Source organism: Nomascus leucogenys, chromosome 6 (assembly GCF_006542625.1).
Source record: "Nomascus leucogenys isolate Asia chromosome 6, Asia_NLE_v1, whole genome shotgun sequence".
Classification (NCBI taxonomy): domain Eukaryota; kingdom Metazoa; phylum Chordata; class Mammalia; order Primates; family Hylobatidae; genus Nomascus; species Nomascus leucogenys.
This window is the reverse complement of record NC_044386.1, coordinates 82,732,049-82,756,850: the sequence shown is the minus strand read 5'-3', so window position 1 is coordinate 82,756,850 and position 24,802 is coordinate 82,732,049. Positions and strand designations below refer to the sequence as shown.

The 24,802-nt window shown below is 37.4% G+C and overlaps 1 protein-coding gene across 5 annotated transcripts in view; it reads right to left on the bottom strand.

Annotated features, from left to right (window-relative positions):
- Positions 1-24,802, bottom strand: part of USP3 (ubiquitin specific peptidase 3) — an 81,428-nt gene that overhangs the window by 35,335 nt on the left and 21,291 nt on the right. Inside the window, exons 1-4 of one of the 5 annotated variants that reach the window (XM_030814526.1) lie at positions 21,301-23,262; positions 17,721-17,781; positions 16,511-16,626; positions 13,280-13,411 (exon numbers count right to left, since the gene is read on the bottom strand). In XM_030814526.1, coding sequence (XP_030670386.1) covers positions 13,280-13,308 — 29 coding nt within the window. In that variant the 5' untranslated portion in view covers positions 13,309-13,411; positions 16,511-16,626; positions 17,721-17,781; positions 21,301-23,262. Of the gene's footprint in view, positions 1-13,279; positions 13,412-16,510; positions 16,627-17,720; positions 17,782-21,300; positions 23,263-24,802 lie in introns of those variants that run through there. The other 4 variants (XM_030814524.1, XM_030814525.1, XM_030814523.1 and 1 more) reach the window with 4 other exon arrangements.

Below are 24,802 nucleotides of genomic sequence, written 5' to 3'. Positions count from 1 at the left end.
AATGCCCAATTAATACTATGGGTATATCTGTCTCAAATGACCTTCAAATTTACAGAGAAATGTCTTCATCTATTTGCAGCCTTAAATTTAAAAACTGATCTTATGTTGTAGATATTTTTGAATTCTCTACATCTATAACTGTCAGCCAGATATAAAAAAGTCAGTTTCCAGCAAGACAGTGTTCAAACATCTGTATTTGTTGGATTTATTTCTCTTATTACTTTGTTCTGCTATGTGAAACTCAATGCAAATATTTGTGCCCTAAGGCAGACCGTATCATGGAGGCAGCTATTAAAATTGTTCAGGCCGGGCATGGTGGCTTATCCCTGTAATCCCAGCACTTTGGGAGGCCAAGCCAGGTGGATCACAAGGTAAAGAGATCAAGACCATTTTGGCCAACATGGTGAAACCCTATCTCTTCTAAAAATACAAAAATTAGCTTGGCGTGGTGGCACACGCCTGTAGTTCCAGCTACTCAGGAGGCTAAGGCAGGAGAATCGCTTGAACCCAGGAGGTGGAGGTTGCAGTGAGCTGAGATCGCACCACTGCACTCCAGTGCACTCCAGCCTGGCAAAAGAGCTAGACTCCATCTCAAAAAGACCCAAAAATTGTTCAATACATATGCACAAATGCTCTAAATCATCACTAGTTTATGGAACTGTTAAAAGAAATAGAAGACAATGAATTTAATGACCACATTATTAGCTAATGTTGGTTGCTTGAGTCGAGGAAGAGTTTTGCAAAGATTTACAATTCTGTTAACTCTAATTCAGATTTTCTTGAAACAAAAGAAATGCTTGCCAATATTCAACAATCAAAGAGTAAACCAGGAATAGATTTTTAGAAATCTCAGTGTGATTTACATTGTTACCCCTATATCACAATGCATATCAATTAGCTAGATTTGAAGATCCAAGGAGAGAAAAAGCTTATTCATGACCTAGCTAGACAGGTACAAGAATTTACGTTAAAATTGAAGCTTTTTATAATACAAGTCAATGATCGTACACATTTTTCAACATGAATTAACATGCAGCAGCACAGCACTGTGTAAAGTGGCTGCCAAACCTATGAAAAAAAATACAACAAACACTTTGTTGATTTGGATAAACTTAGAGTTGATTTTCAATTTATATGATGCCCCTTTGAATTTGACGTTGATAATAAGAAGTTTTCACAAGTGTTAGTGGACTTATTAACCTCCATGGATATTTTGACAGTGCTGCACTTCTTCTGAGTCAAATCAATTATTCTTAAAAGAGTAATTTTTGTCAATACAGATACAAATAGTGGAGAAAAATTATTTGTTTGGTACTCCATTTATTGGAAAACAATGTTTAAAACAGTGTGAATCTACTTTTTTAACTGCAATTTTTATGAATCTAAATACAGATCAAATATTTTTTATGAAAATTTCACGAGTTGAGATGTACTTAAAATTGTAAAATACACAATGGATTTCAAAGATTTCCTATAAAAAGTGCAAACTATCTCTAATAATTTTACATTGATTACATGTTGACACAGTATTTCTGATATACTGGGTTAAAAAATATACAATCAAAAGTAATTTCACCTGTTTCTTTTTGCTTTTTTAATATGGCTACTAAAATATTTTAAATTACATATGCGACTTGCATTATTTCTCTTTTATATAGCACTGCTAATGTAGGGAATCGAAGATACTACCTGCTCCAAAATTCTATAATACTAGCATAAAGAGATAAGAAATTAACTTTATTGAACTATAAGAACTCAATTTTATAGTCAGGCGTGGTGGCATGTGTCTGTAATCCCAGCTACTCAGGGGGTTGAGGCACGAGAATTGCCTGAACCTGGGAGACAGAGGTTGCAGTGAGCAGAGATCATGCCACTCCACTGGGCAATAAAGTCAGATTCTTGTCTCAAAAAAAGGAAGAAAAAAGAATTCAATTTTAGGCCAGCCTGGGCAACATAGCAAGACTCCATCTCTATGAAAATTAAAAAATAAAAAATTGCCCCGGCAAGGTGGCTCACGCCTATATAAGCCCAGCACTTTGGGAGGCCAAGGTGGGTGGATCACCTGAGGTCAGGAGTTCGAGATCAGCCTGACCAACATGGTGAAACCCTGTCTCTACTAAAAAAATACAAAAATTAGCCAGGAGTTGTAGCGTGTGCCTGTAATCCCAGCTACTCGGGAAGCTGAGGCAGGAGAATCGCTTGAACCTAGGAGGCAGAGGCTGCAGTGAGCTGAGATCATGCTACTGCACTCCAGCCTGGGCGACAGAGTGAGACTCTGTCCCAAAAAAAAAAAAAAAAAAAAAGCAAAAATAAAATAATAAATAACTAGCCAAGCATGATGGTGTGCACCTGTAGTCCCTCCCAGCTACTTGGGAGGCTGAGGTGGGAAGATCACTTGAACTCAGGAGTTGGAGGCTGCAGTGAGCTGTGATCACGTCACTACACTCCAGCTGGGTGACAGAGACCCTGTCTCTAAATTTTTTTTTTTTAGTTTTTTGTAACTCTATTTATTTTTTTGAGACAGGGTCTCATTCTGTCACCCAGGCTGGATTGCAGTGGCCCCATCTCAGCTCACTGCAACCTCCGTCTCCCGGGCTCAAGTGATCCTCCCACCTCAGCCTCCCAAGTAGTTGGGACTGCAGGCACGCTACCACGCCTGGCTAATTGTTTAACTCTGCTTCCCAAAGTGCTGGGCCTACAGGCATGAGCCACTACATGCCTCTCTCTCTCTCTCTCTCTCTCTCTCTCTCTCTCTCTATGGAGACAGGGTCTTGCTCTGCAGCGATGCTATCACAGCTCACTGCAGCCTTGACCTCCTGGACTCAAGCGATCCTCCTGCCTCAGCCTACCGAGTAGCTGTGACTACAGGCATGAGTGACCATACCTGGCTATTTTTTTTTACTTTTGTAGTGGCAGGTTCTCACTATGTTGCCCTGGCTGGTCTCAAACTCCTGAGCTCAAGCAATCCTTCCACCTCAGCCTTCCAAAATGTTGGGATTCCAAGACTGAGCCACTATGCCTGGCCGTAACTCAATTTTATTTTGGCTGGATTTGTTTTTCACTGGTTTAAAAATTTTTTTTTTACAACTATCTATTTCTCAAGAGCCAATTCTAGGTGTTCCTATAGTCAGTCACTAAGAGGGACATTTATTTTAAGAATATAACTTTTCTTTGTTTTTCTACTGTTTGAATTTCATATTATACAAGTTGTATATATTACTATGATCGTTGTTACCACTATTCTTTAAGGAAAACAGCTGCTTCCACAGGTCAAAACTTCTAAGGTGAGAGTGCCTGTCACGTGGTAGAGGATTAGTAAATGTTAGTTTCCTTCCTCTGTGTAACTAGCCTCACAGCAACATTCCTCTCTAGCTGCTTACATTCCCCTGGTTTGATTTCTTTTTCCTCTCTGGTCAGAGGTCAAAAGAAAGTAAGTAGCAAAAGTGGGAAATAAATGAAAACGTAAATGTTACCGGGTTGCTTTAGTCTTCAGATGAGACACAGCTTTCAAACTGGAAGTTGTCCCACTAATATTGGTGTTTAAAAAGGCAAACAGATTGGCCAGACACGGTGGCTCACATCTATAATCCCAGCACTTTGGGAGTACGAGGCGGGCAGATCACGAGGTCAGGAGATCGAGACCATCCTGGCTAACACGGTGAAGCCCCGTCTCTACTAAAAATACCAAAAAAAAAAAAATTAGCTGGGTGTGGTTGCGGGCACCTGTAGTCCCAGCTACTCGGGAGGCTGAGGCAGGAGAATGACGTGAACCCGGGAGGCGGAGCTTGCAGTGAGCTGAGATCAGGCCACTGCATTCCAGCCTGGGTGACAGAGCGAGACTCCATCTCACAAAAAATAAAATAAAATAAAGGCAAACAGATGGATTTAAAAGTTCTAAAAATCTTTTCCTGATTCACTACAATTGTATTGAAACTTTTTGGTCAGAATTATGCATACCTCTGACACCAGGAAAAAAATTTAGCCACTCTTCTTAATTTTCCCTTCAAGAAGATTATGCCAGAATAAGTGGTACAAAAAAGTACATAACTCATAGGTTGTGTTTCAAAAACGTGTAGATTGGTCCTCTGAAGCCTGGAATGCATATCATGCTTTGAAATAAATACTACAAAACACGGTTAAACGTTCTAAGTAGAAATACATGTTTCCCAAAATGTAGCTGAAATCCATAGTATTTGAAAAAGCTCGATTTCTCCTTTCTTCTTTATATACTGCTGGCGCTGAGAAACCGACAGGAGAGGCCTAGGCAGGATTCAGATAACCTGACTGGCCTCAAGGAGAGGAGGTCTAGGCTCAGCATCTTCATATACATAGGACTTCATGTGATAAACAGAAGTCAGGAACTACCTACATTATATGACCAACTTTTAGTCTATAAAATTTACACCTAAGCAAGTTTTTACTTACTGATTTTAAATGACTCTTCAAGAAAAGATGAGCTCTACTGTTTTTTTTTTTTTTTTTTTTTTTTTTTTTGGAGACAAGGTCTGGCTCTGTCACCCAGGCTGGAGTACAATGGTGTGATCTCGGCTCACTGCAACCTCCATCTCCTGGGCTCAAGCCATCCTCCTACCTCAGCCTCCCGAGTAGCTGAGACTACAGACACGTGCCACCATGCCCAGCTAGTTTTTGTATTTTTAGTAGAGATGGGTTTTCGCCATGTTGCTCAGGCTAGTCTCGAACTCTTGGGCTCAAAGCCATCCGCCCGCCTTAGCCTCCCAGTGTGCTGGGATTACAGTTGTGAGCTACCGTGCCTGGCCTAAAGATAAGCTCTACTTCTGGTGGACTTTTTGTCAGATAAGGACTGTATTTAATAGAAAGAAAGAAGTATTTAAGAAAAAGTAAGTACACTGAACATTAAAAAAACAAAAGACTTGAAAATTGTATTAGGGTACATATTAGAGATGTTAGATAAGGAAATAGGATATAAAAAAGGAAGGTAAGAAGAATATTGGTGTCTTTCTTTACTTCTAAGACAGACAAGTAACATTATCATCTTGGCTATGTAAAGATTAGTCTCAAATCCAAATTCATTGAGCCAAATGTGATCATAAAGTAGTTTTAAACTTATTTAAGCCAACAGCTAATAAACTCCTAATTAAATGTACAGTATAGTATAATATGCATACTGGTGTTAGACAGGATATATACAACTGATTTTACTACTGTGCACTGAAAAAAGATACATCAAGTAGCAGGTAAATTTTCATAAGAAACACAAGCTACTTAATTCTATGATATAATTAAGGAGGTAAACAATGAATAAAATCAGAGTTTGAAAGTTATTTCAAATTCTGTTGACACTAATAAACAACAAAAATGAAATTGCTCAATTTTCTCATTACACTTATACTTTATCTGTGCCTTTTTAGATTTTGATTTATTTCTAATTTCTAGTATTTAACCTTGCCTAAACCTTGCTACTTTTCTTTCTATGAAGTCTCAAAAACTCATCTTTTTTCTCTTCATTTCAAACAACATTCTTTTCTATACTTTGGTCATTTCCTTTGGTACATCTTTTTCCCTTTTCCCTGAGAAACTTTCAATTCCATAGCTATCTGTAACTGAACTAAGTATAGTATTTGATGGTCCCCATAATGTCAGCCTTGCTTAGATATTCTTATCTCCTACCCCTTCCCTCCCAATCTTCCCTTTCACTTCAGTGTTACCTGCTCTAGTTTTAGAGTTAAGCTTTCATCCCATATACCACGAACTCTCTTACCCCTCGGTATTTTCCATTTCGCACCATTCCCTTATTTAATGGCAAAACAATATTCCTCATTCGGTCATCTCCATCTTTACATTCTTCCCCCATTCTCCAAAAATGAAAACACACAGCATGGCTCAATCGTTTTGTTGTCCTAAAATTTAATGTAGGTTTACTTCCTTTAAAAAATTCTAACTTTAGAAACACTCGTTTCCTTCCTGTTTTTGCCCTGCACTACTTGCCCCCTCTAATTCTAAAAGATAAAACACTAGTCTACTAAAGTCAAAACAATAACTTTGGATTGAAATCCGGCTACTTCCCCTTTCACTAGTTTTGTTTAATAAAGTTTCTTTCTTTCTACCAGACCTCACTCGTATTAACTGGACTCTACAAGCAGTGAGCATCCGGACCTGCATTCGGTTACAAAAGAAGCCTTCAAGCTATTTTCATCACCTTCCTAATCAAGTTAAAAAATAAACCACAAAACTGAGTATCCACTACCCTCTCTATATATATTCTATATATATGTATATATTTGTATTAATAAATTATATATACAAGTAAATCTAAATTATATATTACAAAAAATAATTTTTAAAGAATGACTAGAGATGAAATAAACTATATTAAATGTCTTGCTATTCACAATATCTTCATACTATTACTAAACTAATTTCCTTTTTTTTTTTTTAAAGACAGTGTCTCCCTGTGTTGCCCAGGCTGGTCGCGAACTCCTGGGCTCAAGGGATCCTCCTGTCTCAGCCTCCCAAAGTGCTAGGATTATAGGTGTGAGCCACCATGCCTGGCCATAATTTCTCAAAGTACAATATACCATAAGGTAAAGGTTTGACATTAATGACCGTGAATATAATAGATTCATACTTCCTATCATCTTCATGTTAATTTTTAAACATTCTGTCCAACTTATCAGATCTTATTAGTCTGGGTTTTTATTAGATAACCAACAATTTTATCTTATAATATGTTTGATGAGCACAGAGTAGGAAAATGTGTCCATTTGCCCTTTTCTTGTGTTTACATCATCGTCATATCTTGCAGAATTTAAAACCTTTTAAAACATGTGTCCATTTGGCTAAACATGTTATATGGAAGGAATAAATCCATATAACTAAGCAGATATAGAATGCAAAATACTCAAAGTAAACAGAGCGAGGACACCACAGGTGACACTGATTTAGGAGACTATGTGTAACTCATGGCACGCAATCATCAAATCTACAGACCTCTGGCAGCAGGTGTTAAATATTTGACAAAGGTTTTTTTTCTCCTCCCAAATAAAAAGGCATAGTGTTCTAAACTCTCTTCCCATACTGCCAGTATATTATTTTGGAGACCACTGCACTAAAAACTAGGTCCCCAGCACATGGCAGCTTCTCAAAAAATGTTATTTATTGAGTAAAAGGTGTTTTTTTTTTTTAATGTTGTTCACAATATGTTTGAGGACCATCATGTAAACCATGATCTGTCCCAAGTAAACATTTTGAAGACAAAAGCTGAGGGAGAAAAGGACTACTTATTATAATATCAAGTTTTCTTCATCAGGGTCATTACCTTCACTTTGTACCTTTCTCTAACACATTTATTCCTAGGTGTAACCAATAGTTTTGTCATTCTGTTGAATATTTTTGCTTGGTCATTTCCATTTTCAACTGATGACTACTAATAAAGAGAAAGCTATTAGTTTGTATACATTTCTCACACATCAGCTTTCCAAAGTGTCTAACATTTAATCCTCATTGCTGTTTTCTACTAGAGTCCCCCTGGGCTTTCCAGCTATTCTATTGTATCATTTCAAAGTAGAAATAACTTTTTGTTTCCAATATTTATGCCAATTATTTGACTTTCTGTCTACTGTCTTACTGCAATGGCTAGAACTACCAAAACAATGCTTAATAATAGTGACAATCATGTAAATGATGACAGGAAGTATTAGTCTCGTTTCTGATATAATGGAAATGGCTTTAGCATTTCATCATTTAGTATATGATGTTTGCTTTCTGGTTTTTGGCAAACTATAAGAGCTTAAGTTTCTGTTTATTTCAATGTTATTAGTTTTTTTAAAATGAGAAATGGCTATTTATAAATGTATATTTTGCTTCCAATGGGACAATAATCTGAGGTTTCCTTTAATAATGAGTATGTTCATAGAACTCAGGTGAAATTTACTTGGTAATTATATAATTTTTCTTTTTGATAGCTTACTGGGTTAGATGTGCTTTAAGTTATAGTTATTTGCAACTACAGTATTTTATTTAGTAAAATTGGCTTATTTTCTTTTTGGAGTTTATGTTAGATTTCTATCTTAAGGTTTTGAAAGTTTATAACATTAATATACTTAATGTTAAATTTTAATAGTTTGAGGCTGCACTGTCCAATAGTAGCTAGTAGTCACATGGGGCTATTTAAATATTAATTAAAATAAAAAACACTTAAGTCTTCACACTAGCCACATTCAATTGCTCAATTGCTACCATACTGAATAACATATATGTCATACCCAAGACAGAGAAAAACCTCTTTCTCAGCTTTAAAATTCTGGTTTTTTCAATTCCTGTTGTTAGTGCTATTGAAGTTACTCAAGTCAAGACTTCCACATCATGTCCTTGAAGAACTAAGAAAATATTCCCAAAGCAAACCATTCTTCACTCATCTGAAACAAGGAGGAATAATCATACAAATAAAACATTTTTTATGCAACAGTAAAGAAACAAGTCCTTTAATTTACTGGCTACAAAGCTATCTTTATACAGTAAGCCATGCATAACACTAAGACCAAAAATAAATAAATACAATCTCTTATGCAACAAACTTCCCTGAAACATGACAGATCCTTCATTAATTTTCAAGCTCCTTTTCATTCACTTCTAAGACATTTTGATATTTACGGGCAAATTTGACCTCTGGTTTTATCATAAATGACAGTAATAAAAAAAAAAAAAGCAAGCTGAGATTCTAGTGATTTCACCTATTTCAAACTGAGACAGGTTAAAATCTAAAAGAATTTGTTTAGGAAGCAAGAGTATTTTTAAATTCTCTTACTAAACTCTGATGTATTGCCATCAAATAAGCCAATTATGGAAAATTAGAAGAATACCTGCAGAGCAAACCCATATACTTTGTTAAAAGCAGATAAGTACCAGCATATCTTAAGGAAGAGCCTTTTATGTTTTAAGATTATCTCTATTAGAAAGTTTCTTCTTAAACTTCAAAATATTGTTTTTAAATAAATAAAACTCTCCCTGTTGTCTAATTTTTTACATTGAAAATTTGCGTCCAAATTGTTTATAAGAACAGTCAACAAAATATTTTCCTTTTTTAAAATTTGTAATCACAACTGCTGCAGGAAATGATTCATTATCTATTTAAACTCACAAATAAAGCTTTATGTTCATTTTAATTAAAATTGCCATTTATTACAAGTGTTTAAAATCTGAAATTCAGGCCTCTTTTCTAGACAACTGATTCACATTTCACAATATTTCTTCATTTGAAAGGATGCTTTAAAACATTACCTGCCCTGAAGGAATATGCTTTTAATATTCCTTTCATAATTCTTCATTCTCAAAAATTCAGCTATTATTGATAAGGATATCGAAGTCGACAAGACTATGTCAGATGTCAAAAATTATTGGTTCAGTATTTTAAATCTATTAACTACAAAAGTCTACTTCCATAAAAAAACCAAAGTTCCTAATTTTAATCTTTGTTTCTTCTCAATCACAATAATGTACACCACATACAATTCCATTTGTATTGGTTAAGGGAGGGAAATTGGGATGGGAGCAAATGAAATATTACCTAACAAACAGTAAACTAAACACTAGCTCTTGTGTGAAATCTTGGGAAGATTTTTATTTTTATTGAAATCTTAATTTACTTTTCATTTTCAAGTTAATCTGCTTATCTCCTTAAGAAGTGGGTTTGTGTCAAATCAGAATCATTCCTTTTCACACTGCTTTCTCTCTTAATGAACAGTAACCTGATTTATATTGTTCTGCCTGGTTAATGCATGCTTCCTCTCTGGGCCCCTGTTTACATCAAGGTGGAGGGGCACTGCTCTACAAGGGTGTCCATCTTGGGAGGGAAATGAAGTAGTTCACCTATATCATGATTTAAGTTGTCTGCAGGAAAAATGTTATGTGGCTCTTTAGTCCTTCAAGATGATCAGGGGACACAGTATTATAGATTTGATGTAACCTTCCCCGTTTCTGAAAGACAGTTAACAAAATTCAGTCTTTCAAACGTATGTCGCCTACTCTGCACCAGACACTGCACACTATGGAAGAATACAAAGATCTGAGATATGGTATCTGCAGTCTCCAAGGACATTTACAAATAACTAACATGCAGCAGGAAATTATAAGTATTCTAAGAGCTGTGAGTTCAGGAAAGATTACATTCACCTACAACTGGAGCTGGGGAAAGAGAAGAGTTCAGTGATAACTTCATAAAGGATTGCAAACATAGGACAGGGCAGGGACTACTGGCAAGGGGAAAGCAGGGTAAGAAGAACTGCAAGCCTCAGCATGTTATAACTTCTCTAGGGCACAGAGCATACTGCAAAAAAGGCTTTGACTTTAGTCAAGATATTTATAATCAAACATGTTAAACCTAATGCACCAATGTTTTACCTCTGAAATCAATCATTCAGTCTAACCACAAGAAATTAGTGTACAAGGAAAATTAATAAATTGAAGTAAAATTACTAACGGGCACTCCACACAGAAATAGGAAATCTGTTTGTTTCTTCATCACAGTGAGGTGTGGGAGGAATGCTAATTTAAACTACATCTTCATCAATTTACAACTATCACAGATTCCTTTTAGGCCATCCGTGTAATGCTACAGGATGATTCCCTAGCATTTTATTCTAAAACCCACAAGTGAGCCGATAATGTGACCAGCTGCAGCTCCCTTCCTGAATTCAGCAGCTCTGGGTGTCCACACACTTGCAGCTCTGTACAACTTCACACAAAAGCCTGGCAATCGGCCAAGAAGACTCCATCATAGTGTATACTCCCCAAGGTTCAAGATTTTCCACTTAATTCCAATTCCACCATGAAATGACATATACTTTAGCAGACTACAGCGAAATAAAACCAATTCAACTCCCATTTCTAGTTAATAAAATATGCCCCTAAAATGCAATGTATAAAGATATTAAAATATATAATCTACATTTTTAAAGGGCCTTGAATATAATTCCACTCCATTAAGATAATTCTTAAAATTTTCTTTAAGAGTTAGTTTCCTCAGGATCTTACCAACAGCAAGAAACAATGGCAAACTTGTTATAGCACACAGCAATTTAATTGTATTTCCAAAGTCCTCCATTAAACAATTCACTCACATTGCTAACTGAAAATCAAGAATCAATGTTCTCAGTATCTGGTACTATAGGATGATGTGACCCATGACAATGTGAGACAGATATTTCAAGAATTATATTAATTTCTGTTGTCTAAAGCAGAAATACAAACACACAGAAACACACAGTTCTGCAAATTACGTAGCCACATCACTCTAGTATGTAAGTTTCCTGAAGGAAAGGGGGAAAAAAAAACCTGAGGGAAAGGGGAATGCAAACGCTTTAACTGCCTGGCTAATGCTTAACTTTAGTAGGAGTGTTTCACAACAGCAAATAACAATAAACTGAGCACTAACCTTTGTGTGAAAATCTTGGGAAGATTTTCATTTTTACTGAAATCTTCACCTACCTCTAGCTTCTCTCTCTCCAGGTCTGGACACCTTCTACACAAAGGATCATTAAAACCAGTAGTGATCCGAATGAATAACCCTTAAGATGTCTATTCAATAGCCAAAATTTAATGGTGCTGAACCTGTAAAAATGTGAAAGACCCTTTGGGAGGCCGAGGCAGGCGGGCCACGAGGTCCAGAGATCAAGACCATCCTGGCTAACACGGTGAAACCCTGTCTCTACTAAAAATACAAAAAAATTAGCCGGGAGTGGTGGCAGGCACCTGTAGTCCCAGCTACTCAGGAGGCTGAGGCAGGAGAATGGCTTGAACATGGGAGGCGGAGCTTGCAGTGAGCCGAGATCGGTCACTGCACTCCAGCCTGGGCGACAGAGAAGACTCTGTTTCAAAAAAAAAAAAAAAGTAAAAGACCTGGCAAACCACCGACCCTTTCTTCTTCCTTTTGATGGGCACCACCTTCCTATGATACAATTATCGACTAAGGACAATGTGGAAAGGATTCTCACACCATTTCAGTAGAAAGTAAATTAAAATTGTTATTTGGACTTCTCTAAATCCCCATCTCTACCCAGTAATGCCTTCATGTAACATTCAAGGGCTGTCTGGCAATAAAAAATATCTCCAAAGCGATCCTTTAAATGGCTTATATCCCCTCCTTTAATGTCAACAACCTTTTGAATTAAGGGAAAACTGATTAAAACAAGAATTGTTCATCATAATTTACTAGTCACAGAAAGAAATTTGCTTCACACCAAAGTTAAAACTGCAAAATATACTTTCTGAGCATAACCAAATGGATATGGATCATTAAGCATCACTCACAACCTAAATAACCTAGTTCTAAGTAGTCACAAAAATAGATACCTACTTCGTCATTTATATGAAATAGACATGAATATTATATTACAAAGAGGGAACAGAACCTGTTGCCAACCTCTTTTTAAACAATACTGAAAAAAAAAAAAATAGCACCGGGAGCGGTGGCTCATGCCTGTTAATCCCAGTACTTTGGGAGGCTGAGGCAGGCAGATCACGCGAGGTCAGGAGTACAAGACCAACCTGACCAACATGGTGAAACTCCGTCTCTACTAAAAATACAGAATTAGCTGGGCATGGTGGCACATGCTTGTAATCCCAGCTACTTGGGAGGCTGAGGCAGGAGAGTTGCTTGAACCCTGGAGGCAGAGATTGAGGTGAGCTGATATGCGCCATTGCACTCCAGCCTGGGCAGCAAGAGCCAAACTCCGTCTCAAAAAAAAGAAAAAAACAGCCTGGAAAGCTACGTACCAAATTCTTGACATTCACCTTTGGGGGAGTAGAAGAGGAGCGTGGAACTGCACTGGGAGAAGGGAGACTGTCAGAACAATTTTTTTTTAAACAAAGCAGTTAAAATTTTTAAGATTATATGACAAAAATGTTAACTGGACAGGGCACAGGAGGAACATGGGTTTGTTGGGTTCTTTTGAACATGGGTTATCACATTATTCTTCAATGTAAAATAACACAAGAAAAAGAAATTATAGTAACAACAAAGAAATAGATCTATTTCCCTGAAGCTAGGATGGATGAAGAACAGGAGGTGGGAGAGAAGAGGAGGCAGAGAAGAGGAGGCCTAGAAGTTGAAAGGAACAATGCAAAGTAAAATCTGAATGAATACAGATAGGCGTTCCCAATGGCTCCAGTCCTCCGTGAATCCTAATAGTTCTAAAAGGAGGTTAACAGCAGTAATAACTGGCTTAGAGACTAAGGGAAGGGAGGGGAGGAGAGCACACTTGCACACAGTAAGAAATCTCATTTCCAGAAAATGTTAACTTACCAGTATGTACTGTAGCTACTGCAATCCATACATACTGTGTGCTGAGCTTTCTCTTGCTTTTCTGATTTCTTATGGTTGGTTAAGGGTACTTGTGCATCTTCATAATGTTTTTTTGCATGGCCATTCACATACCTTACAAAAACCAAATGAAAATTTACTTTAAATATTGCTTTGGAAATTAAAGGAGTAGGAAATGATAAAATTAAATATTAATCAAATCAAAATAAGAAATCCTGTAACAGCAGTCAATCATGTAGTGATTTATTATACTGAATACTTAAAATATGCTCTTTTTTTTTTTTTTTTGAGACGGAGTCTCGCTCTGTCACCCAGGCTGGAGTGCAGTGGCGTGATCTTGGCTCACTGGAAGCTCCACCTCCTGGGTTCACACCATTCTCCTGCCTCAGCCTCCCGAGTAGCTGGGACTACAGACACCCACCACCACACCCAGCTAATTTTTTTTTTTGTATTTTTAATAGAGATGGGGTTTCATCGTGTTAGCCAAGATGGTCTTGATCTCCTGACCTCATGATCCATCTGCCTATGCTCCTTTTTTGCAACCAAATACTATAGTCAACTTTTAATTATATACAAGAGTAGGCCCAGGCAAGGAAAGGCATAATCTATGGAAATCGGTTTCAATACCATAGATATTATTTATAAACTCCTTTGCTGCTGCTTTCACTATATATATATTTTTTCTCTCAGACCACTAACCCCCAACTTGGGCTATTATCAAAGACAAGCTCTGTTAAGTAAATTACTCAGCCACTTCCCACAGGGCCATAGACTCTGCTCAAGTTGCTGCTTAACATAAAGTGTGAGAGTCAGAGAAACAGGACAATGTTCCATCTCTTACCAATATAGCTTCCAGTCTTTTATTTGAATGCCTGAATAATCAGCTCGTCTCATATGGAAATATGTTTGTTTAGAAATAATCCAAACAAAACATAAATCACCTTAAGCTTACAAAAACTGCTATTTCTCTACATGGACAAAGATAATCAAAAGTTGATTATGTTCATAAAAATTGTGTAACACATTCCAACTCAGATTTAATATTACAGCAGGCACAATGAAACTGAAATAAGGCTCCATATGCACATGGTGCACACCCAAATTCATCTACACCTTCATCTAGAGACTGCACAATTCTGTCACTGACCACCAACGTGAAGACCCTTAAGAAGCAACATTTCCCAGTTCCTAGAAAGCAGCCAATGTGTGGAAGGCAAGGCCTACTTGAAAACTCAGCTAAAACAAATGTTGGTTAAATGGTACCAAAATAAACAGATGTAGAGAGTTAGATGACATTTTCATCATGAGGCACCTTAACTGCACCAGGAACAACACTTACCTTGGAGAAAGTAGGAGAGTTACGGTAACTGGGAAGGATCAAATTCAAACCTAGCCCCTCTACCCAGGAAAACTGGGCACATTCAAGGCACTATTAACCTCAACTCAGAATGTGATCATGTCCTTTCTCCATTTTTTCCCTGTACTTTACACTTTTGCATACACCTGAGTCCTCTGTTCATAAAACTGTACTAAAATGAATTTTAGAGTCAAATAATGATTAAGAGGTAAGCTCAAAAACTAGACTGCCTGGGTTCAAAATTAGGCTTTATCACATCCTGGCCATGAGAGCTTGGATGAATTATTTAACCTCTCTGTACTTGTTTTCTCATTTGTAAAATGGACGTAATAGTACTTTGTGTCTCATGGGTTGTTAGGTGATTACATAATCCATAGTTCATAACAAATGAATGTTAGCTATCATTTTATTAGCATTCTTCTTTCTATGCTTAACTACTACTCATTCAGAATCCAAACAACAATTGCTTAGAAGGTGGGCACATTTAGCACATATTTCAAGATAACATGTAACTGTAAAGGTCAAGAAACGCTATTTAATAAAACGTAAGGCCGGGTGCGGTGGCTCACGCCTGTAATCTCAGCACTTTAGGAGGCTAAGGCAGGCAGATCACTTGAGGTCAGGAGTTTGAAACTTGCCTGGCCAACATGGCGAAACCCCATCTCTACTAAAAATACAAAAATTAGCCATGGTTGGTGGCACATGCCTGTAATCCCACTACTTGGGAGGCTGAGGCATGAGAATCACTTGAACCCAGGAGGCAGAGGTTGCAGTGAGCCGAGATCACCCCACTCCACTCCAGCCTGGGTGACAGAGTGAGACTCTGTCCAATAAATAAATAAATAAATAAAAATAAAAGGTAAACTCTAAGGTATCATATAGGTTCAATACTTAATCATCTTAATCACCTATTCTTATCGTATATATTTATAATACTAAACCATGAAAAACAACAGTAATTCATTGCTACAGTAATAATACTGAATAAGCATATTACCACTTGCACATTTCTGAGAACTCATCATCTTTACATAGTCCATATAGTTCGTTTAACTACAACGCTGTAGTTTCTAAATGTACTAGATGTTTAAATAGTTCCGGTGCATGTCAGAGATAAACTAAGAAGTATGAATACTGATATTAAGATTAGCAATGCTTTGCCTAACACCTAAATACATTAGTCGAAGAGGTTAACAGTTTTGTATAAACTAACAGGAAATTAAATATTTCCCCTCATCTAGTTTTGGATTTTAACTAGACATTTTGGTCTACAGCACAAGAGGAAAAATTTCACTACATATGTCACAAATTTCTAATAACAATCACAAAAATTTGAAAAATAACTTAAATGGGATGGGGTCATGAAGACCAGCAGAATTTATAACCCATATATGCTATTGATAAACTATGTTTCCTAGTAGGAAGAATATTCACTTTACGATTTCCCTAAAGACAAGCGGTCTAAAATTACCAAAAAATCAATAAATTTGGCAATCAACACCTGGGATTACATGATAAAAGAATATTAACCAATCAGCTATGTAAAATGGAGATCCAAATTCAGGCTATTCTGAATTTTCTGTTTAATCTACTTCATCACATTTGTCCAAAACTATGTCAAATTTCTAAATTTAAGCTTGTTTGCAATTGGCAACAGTCCACCTGCAGAGGCTAGAAATTTTTCCATTTATTTTTCCAAAACCTATTTTAGTTTGTTGTTTAAGAACATTAATCTCTAATTTTTGAGTTTGCCAGGTCTTTTGATTGGCACATGACCATCAAGATTTAGGTTGTAGAGCACTACGAGACTTCTGGAGAACAGAATTACATAAATTTTATTGCATTATAATTCTCACCTCTCAAAATCTAGGAGAGGAATCTGTCTCTTCAACTGCAGAATTTAAGTGCTTCTACTTTTCTTCTTTTTTAAAAAAAAGTTATCTGTACAAAGTATTTTCAGGTTCCCCAAATCCTAGAGATTTCAAAACCACAACAGCCACAATTAAGAAATGCAGTTAACATTTTCCAAAGGTACTCTTAAGTGCACATGGAAAAAATACTCAATTCCAGGACTCAAAATGTGAAAAATCAAAACTTCACTGAACAAAGAAAGACGCTCTCTTCATGCAATGAGGATTTAAAAATAACAATGGGGAAATATTCTGGATAAATACAATATAGATTTCAGCCTATGAGACTCAGTATCATTTCTCAGTTCCTTACTGCTAAGCTATTAACTTCTAAAGTAAATTCAAAGTAGATTTTCTAAGCTAGAAGAGCGGTGGAAATAAATGTGCTGCTACCAGGCAAAAAACCACAGACAATATTTACTTGAGTTTGTGCTAGAAGAGTTACTATTTAAATAATATTATTTTGAGGCCAAGAACTGGGAAGAAATACTCAGGTTTAAACTGGGGTGGGGTGAGGTAGAAGATGTTGTCCATAGAAAGTAGTATTTTAATGGAACAATGAAACATTTGATGTATCTTAGGAATTAATAACTCCAAAATGAGATCATTTTCAAAAGGAATTCGTTTATCTGTAAATATTTTAAGGTTTTTTTTTCTTTCCCAGAAGAATGATATCATACCTGGGATTCGATTCAAAAGTCAGTAGAGGTGGGGATGGGGTAGGTAATAGGTGAAAAAAGATTGCTACGTGTTGATAATTGCTGGGTGAATGGGACATGGGGTTCAATTATACCATCTCTATGTTTGTGTGTGCTTAAATTTTACCCTAATAAAAGGTTTAAAAAACAACCATTGGGTAAACTTGTACTTCAAGAATTCCCTTAGCTCATCTTTCCACTCTAATATTACTAACAGATTGTCTTGGTCATCAAACTAATTCTTCTGAGTATCAGTATGAAGAGTTTTTCTCCCCTAGATGTTTTCCCCAGTTGTATCACAGAACAAAGGGATTCAACTGGAGAAGGAAGCCCTACAGAGAATTATGCATTATGATTAACAATGGTACTAAATCCAAATCAATAAAACTCTGACATAAAGCTTAAAGACAAATTTTAAAAAGCAAATAGGGCAGTGAAGTAATAAGTATGTCACCTACCTTCCACAGTGGACACTTGAACAAGTCAAACAGACCCAAGGGCTTTTGTTGGACCGGCACACTAATAAAAAGAAAAATACACAATATACCAATTGCATCATGTTATTTCCCAATTTCTCCCCATTTTCCTGTGATTAAGTTATAAATTCCATGGCTATGTAGGAATGCTGAAGTTGCAAATCCATGCTTTGTGAATGCATTTACACAAAATGGCTGCCTAATTAAGTTATACTGAAAAGAATTTAAATGCATGTCCACAACAGTGGCTCATTTTAATTGCTGCCTCAACTCAAATAGCTTAACCACGTTAAACACATATACACTTGTCTCCTTTATTACTTATTCCCTTTTGCTACAGTCTCTTGACAAGTTAACGACAGTCTATTTTCCTATTAAAAAACATTTTTTTAAGTCTAGTCATTTAATCACATGTCTTTGCCATGTAGGACATATACCACTACAAATGACAATTCTTTCAGTTTATTTACTAAGAGACACAACATAAGGTTACAATTAGGAAATCTAAGTCTAGTTTTCCCAAAGTAATTCTTAGTTGCATAAAATATATGACAACTGCACATAATTCTTGCTGATGGTATAATCAAGACATTAATAATTTTAGTTGATGTATTATAGTGGTGGGGAAGGCAAGAAGGTATGGAAATGAAATATTGATTAAAATTTTGCTTGCTGTCTACTCATTCATTTTTTAATAAGTCCTATATAAGTAACAATGATATTTAAAAGGGAGGGATATCAAAATCACCTGGAAAGCTTTTTGAAAACACCTATGTTCTACTCAAGGTTATCTACATTGGCGTGGGGAAGGAAGTACAAAGAACATGTATATTTTGCGCAAAGTAGCTTCCCAGGTGACTTCCTAACACAACCCCTTGGGAGCCACTAGTCAGCCTTCTAGAGGCATGGGAGGAGCACTGCAGCACAACCACACAGGATCATAGTAACCACCTAGCACGCTGTAGATGCTCAATAAATATTTGTGGAAGAGAAAGTTTAAAGTTCTTAGTTTAGGATACCCATCTCTTCCAAGATCTGATCTCTACCTACATTTCTCTTGGCCAATCTCGTATCACAACAGGCCTTTCTCACTGTTAAAAAAAAAATTAACCAAAACTGGAAATAAGGTGAATGGAGAACTGTAAGCCCTTTCAATGTATACTGAAACACTGTTTAATAGCTCCCCCCAAAGATAGTTAATTATAGTACCACTGACCTGTTTACTTGACTAGGACCCAAATTCTATGAAATTACAGGTAAATGGAGTTTTTAAATAATTTCTGTCCAGCAGACTCCAAAGGTTACAATTATACTACCCTGTAGGATATTAACCAGTTTTGTATCTAACCTAGCAATTTTATTTCAACATTTTTTTCTTCACTGTCTATACACACTCCGTTCCCAAATACTCTTGGAACCAGCTTTACCATCTTACTACTGGTTCCCTCATTAATGAGTTAAATAAATCTTTGACTATGTTCATCCCATATTTGTATGAGAGGAGGGGACAGGAGGTGAGAATAGGAGAGCACAGTGATTACTGCCTGAGGGACTCTACAGTTTGGCCAGCACAGAACTTTAGTTTTAAACATGAAAGCTTTGAGTGGTGAAATCCCCTTCTAGTTGCCAAAGGCCTTCCCTTTTCTTAGTGCATTCACATATTTACATTCACTATCAGGGCCATCCTTGAAGGCACTGAAAGCATTTTTTACTCAACTGGGTCTAATTTTGTTACGTGTGCATGTAAACCACGTGACAGAAAGGTGTGGAAGAATACCTACCAAACTGCTAAAACAACTCTGTTAGGCAGGTACTTGGGAAGACTTATTGCGAGGGAGACTGCTGGCTTTTTATTTGTACTCCCCTATGGTGTTTGCCTTACAGCAATGAGAATATGATGTTTTTACAGTTTGAAGAGAAAGCCCAATAAAATGTATCTTACAAAACAAAAAGTAAACTAGTACACAGCTTACTTGAACAGCTATTCATGGTTTGAGGTATGATTTGGAGTACTGAGATATTATGAATATTAATATTTTGTTTCTCCAGTAAAGCTTTTTTCTCTTAGTAAATATTAAGAACTTTGGGGCCAGGTGCACTGGTACATGCCTGTAGTCCCAACACTTTGGGAGGCCGAGGCAGGCAGATTGCTTGAGTCCAGGAGTTCGAGACCAGCTTTGGTAAAATGGTGAAACCCCATCTCTACAAAAAATACAAAAATTAGCCGGGTGTGGTGGCACGTGCCTACAGTCTCAGCCACGTGGGAGGATCAATTGAGCCCAGGAAGGTGAGGCTGCAGTGAGCCATGATTGCACTACTGCACTCTAGTTTGGGTGACAGAGCAAACCGTGCCTCAGAAAAAAAAAAAAAAAAAAAAAAGAATAAAAGAAAAAAAAGATGGATGTAAGGAATGAAGGAAGGAAGGAAGGGAGGGAAGGAGGGAGGGAAGGAAGGGAGGGAGGCAGGGAGAGAGGGAGGGAAGGAAGGATGACTGTAACTCAAATATGGGAGAAAAAAACTCTTATAAGTTAATATTATCCTGAAATAATTATGTTACAATAGTAAATTTAGGCCCAAGGTTGTGTTTTTGTTTTGTTTTGAGAAAGGGTCTCACTCTGTCGCCCAGGCTGGAGTGCAGTGGCATGATCACAGCTCACTACAACCTTGGCCTCCCAAGCTCAATTGATCCTCCCACCTCAGCCTCCAGAGTAGCAGGGACTACAGGCATCTGCCACCACGCCTGACTAATTTTCTGTTTTTCTTTTTGGTGGAGACAGGGTCTCACTATGTTGCCTAGACTGGTCTTGAATCCCTTAGCTCAAGCAATCCTCCCTGCCTCGGCCTCCCAAAGTGCCCAGATTATAGGTATGAGCCTCTGCACCTGGCCTAGGCCCAAGTTTTTAACTACCCAGGATATTTTTTTAATTATGGAGGATTTTTGTCCCTCCTTTGTATGAGGAAAAAGAAATCTAGAGCAGAATCCCTGTGACTTTGCTTTGGGTATGTTTCCTACCAAGTGTTCCTTTCTTCCTCACTTTAGGGTTGTAAACCTACACACAGTACACACAATTTGGTGATCTCCTTTTCCCCACTTAAGGTGCATGAACACATTTCTTCATGTTACTGCATTTAGAACAGGGTATTATAAAGCTAGTCTTATAATATCAACTATCTCACAAGGCTTCAATTTTTTTTTTTAATTTCTCAATTCAATAACACATTTTAAAAAACCAAAAAACTCTAAGACTGAGGGGGTCAAGAGAATGGGAAGTAACTGTTTAACTGGTATACAGTTTATTTTGGGGTTATGAAAATGTTTTGGAACTAGATAGAGATGGTAGTTGTAAAACAACTGTGGATGTACTAAACGCCACTGAATTGTTCACTTTAAGATGGTTAATTTTATGTTATGTGAATTGTGCATCAATTAGACAGATATTTAAGGATAAGGAGAGAAAGTAAAAGGGAATAAAGTACTGACTTCCAAAATCATTGGAAACAAGTGACTGTGGACTGTGCCTTTTAATATATCTCAAAAAAAAAAAAAAAAACACTTTACTACCTGCCAAGTGTGGTGGTGATTGCATCTGTAGTCCCAGCTACTTGGGAGGCTGAGGCAGAAGAATCACTTGAGCCTAGAGTTCGAGGCCAGCCTGGGCAACATACAGTACTCTCTGAGGGCATAATATAGTCACATCAGATAAACATTTGAAGGCTAGAAAGATACAGAGGATAGGGTATTATGAGGGATTCTGAAGCCAATAAATGGCATTGCTTTGGGGAGTATTCACTCTGTTTATACACACTTCATCCAAATTAAGAACCTTTAATGTACCCAGGACAAATATAAAACAGAACGAAAAACACTGGCTTTAAATTAAACTCTCAATTATTGTTAAGAAGAGAACAGGTAATTGTACAAATAAAAGAATACTACAGATAATCTTAAAACCATTTATTTTAATCACCTTTGGGGGACTATCTTATTATAAAAGGTAGTTTCAATTTATAGATAGATGAGATTCAAAAGTTTACCTGCAGGATAAACACATTTCCCATGGAAACAGTATTAAAGGTTTCCAGGGTCGTCTGTAAAGCCCTAAATGAAACATAATATAGCTGAAATACTCATATACACACACATACTTATACACACACAATAAAACCACACAGTAATAAAAATATTTTTAGGCTCTGAATATAGTATCTATTCAGCAAAATATAAAAATATTAAGCCAAAGAGGTTTTTTTTTTAATCTTAAATGCTGGTACATGAGAGAAAGGGTGATAAGGATAGACACTTGTGAAGGCTCAAAAAGTTAAATCTGGGAATTTATAAGGGCTCTTTAATACATCCAATTACACTTCAAGGTGATGTCAGGGAAAAGGAAGCCATGCAATTTATTTCTCACACTGTTACACTTGGCCATAGCAGCGTGACTGGGAGTCTCATAAGTGAAACTCATCTTTTACTCAGATTGCAAAATTTCCTGAAACCAAGATACCCTGTCCTCCAGCAAATTTCTTCAGTTTACTTGGATTCTTCCAACCCTGACCGCAGTGTCTCACTTCTCAGTCCAGAGGCTGGCACTAACTAGGCTCCTTTCACTGCCTCCTCTTCAGCTACGGCTTCAGAATCTTCCTCTGTCCCTGTTCTCACCTCAGCCTCAAGCTCTTCAAGTTGGCAGGAGGGCCCCTTTGCATGGAGGAGATGAAGAAGCTCCATCCTCTCCTGAGCTAGAGCCATTCTCCAGAAGGTAGAAGCTATCACATATGCTGGGCCATGGAGAAGGTAGGAAGAGCCCCAGCCTCTAAAACATGTCTCAGACTCAACTCTTCCTCCTAAAACCACCTAAACATTTAACTCTCCTGAAAACCAGATGAGAACCGAAGGCACACAAAGGCATCTAAGTGACCTAAGAGGCCAAAAGTGGTTTAGTCCGTGCTATACTTCCAAAAGGAAGGGCAGGATGGCCCTTTATCAAGAAAGACTGGAGCAGAAACCAGGGAGTTCTGTGCCTATAGAGGCCTAATTATTCCATGAATCTTTTCAGGTTGTGTTCACAAGAAAAGGAGTTCTTAAAACAAAAGCACATCCACACTGAATATGTTATTTCTACATAGCCACCGATCTTCAATATCCTGTTAGTATGCATACAGAGAATCTCATAATAGAGGATATTTGGTATTCGAGGCCTACCAACAAGTCTGGAATTCTAAATTTTTGGACAAAACATCATATATGACCGCTTATGACACAACTTCATCACTGTCTCTACACAGAATAGTTTAAGCACATGGCACTGACAGGTAAGCCATTTATAGTGCATCCATTATTCACCAGCTGTTTCAATTGGGAGAGAAGGCTCTTTTTCTTCTCAAGAATTCAGAAAGATGAGGATCAGATGACCGGGATTCTAGTTCTGGCTCTACCATTACTAGCTACAGAAAAGAGAACATCACTACCATTCTGGGTCTATTTCCTTAGTGTAAAATGAAGAGTACGTGATGATTATGTTCCCTCTAAATTTTATTTTATTTTATTTATTTATTTTTTTTGAGACGGAGTCTCGCTCTGCCACCCAAGCTGGAGTGCAGTGGCGCGATCTCGGCTCACTGCAAGCTCTGCCTCCCGGGTTCATGCCATTCTCCTGCCTCAGCCTCTCTGAGTAGCTGGGACTACAGGCGCCCGCCACCAAGTCCGGCTAATTTTTTGTATTTTTAGTAGAGACGGGGTTTCACCGTGGTCTCGATCTCCTGACCTCGTGATCCGCCCGCCTCAGCCTCCCAAAGTGCTGGGATTACAAGCATGAGCCACCGCGCCCGGCCCCTCTAAATTTTAAAATTATTCAAAGAACATGCTGGGCACAGTGGCTCACACCTGTAATCCCAGCACTTTGGGAGGCCAAGGTGGGAGGATTGCTTGAGCCCAAGAGTTCGAGACCAGCCTGGGCAACACAGGGAAACCCCATATCTACCAAAAATAAAAAAAGATTAGGTGGGCATGGTGGTGCACACCTGTGGTCCCTGATGCTCCGAAGGCTGGGGCGGGAGAATCCCGTGAGCCCAGGAAGTCAAGGCTGCAGTGAGCCAAGATCACACCACTGCACTCCAGCCTGAGCGACAAAGCAAGACCCTGTCTCAAAGTAAAATAATTTAAAGAACATAAGGACTGGCAAAAGTTAGATGAAACAATCGTATCATCCTCCCCCATAAATAAAATCCTTCCAACTCTACTTTCTGCCTAAGTCTCTTAAAAGGCTTAACAGAAAGATTAACTACTAATGTAGTATAATTTTCTAAACCAATGGTTTTCAAGTTTTTTCTTGCCTCCCATCATCCCTGAGACACAAACACATTGCCCATCAGTAACAGCAACTCACTGCAACAAAGGCGTGGGAAGTATGTGGAATCGCTGTTCAAGATCATTACAGACAAACATGCTGCTACAACAGTGAAACTCAAAAACCACCCCCCTACACAATTTTTAAAGTGCAACACTCTAAAAATATTAGCAACCCATAAGGAAACATCTAGGATATGTTTTTTGAGCAAGTTCATTTTCATTTAGTTAACATTTATATAGTACATACTGTGTGCTATATACAGGAGCTAATTAATCTTCTACAATTCAATGAGGTACAGACCATTATTTGGCCTGTTTTACAGAAGAGGAAACTGAGGGACAGAGAAGTAATGTAACTTGCTAAATTACTAAGTGATAGGGCTGGAAATTAAACTCATAGAGTGTTTCAAGGCACTGACTGTTGCAAAGCAGTCGTCCAGGAAACTAAAACTTTTGTTTTAAAAAGATAACATGCTATGTGTTTCTGAGTCTATGTATGTATTACATACCTGCATATAAATTTTCTAAAGACTGGAAGTAGCTGTTATCGGCTATGTCAAAAGATTGACATGGGAACAGGAGCCACTATACTGTTTAAAGTTTTTCAAACAGCATTATTTCTTTTATAATAAAAATTAAATTTAAAGTGTTTTAAATTTAAAGATACTGGTATTATAAAGTCCTAATAAAATGAACTTATTCTAAATTTTCAAGCATG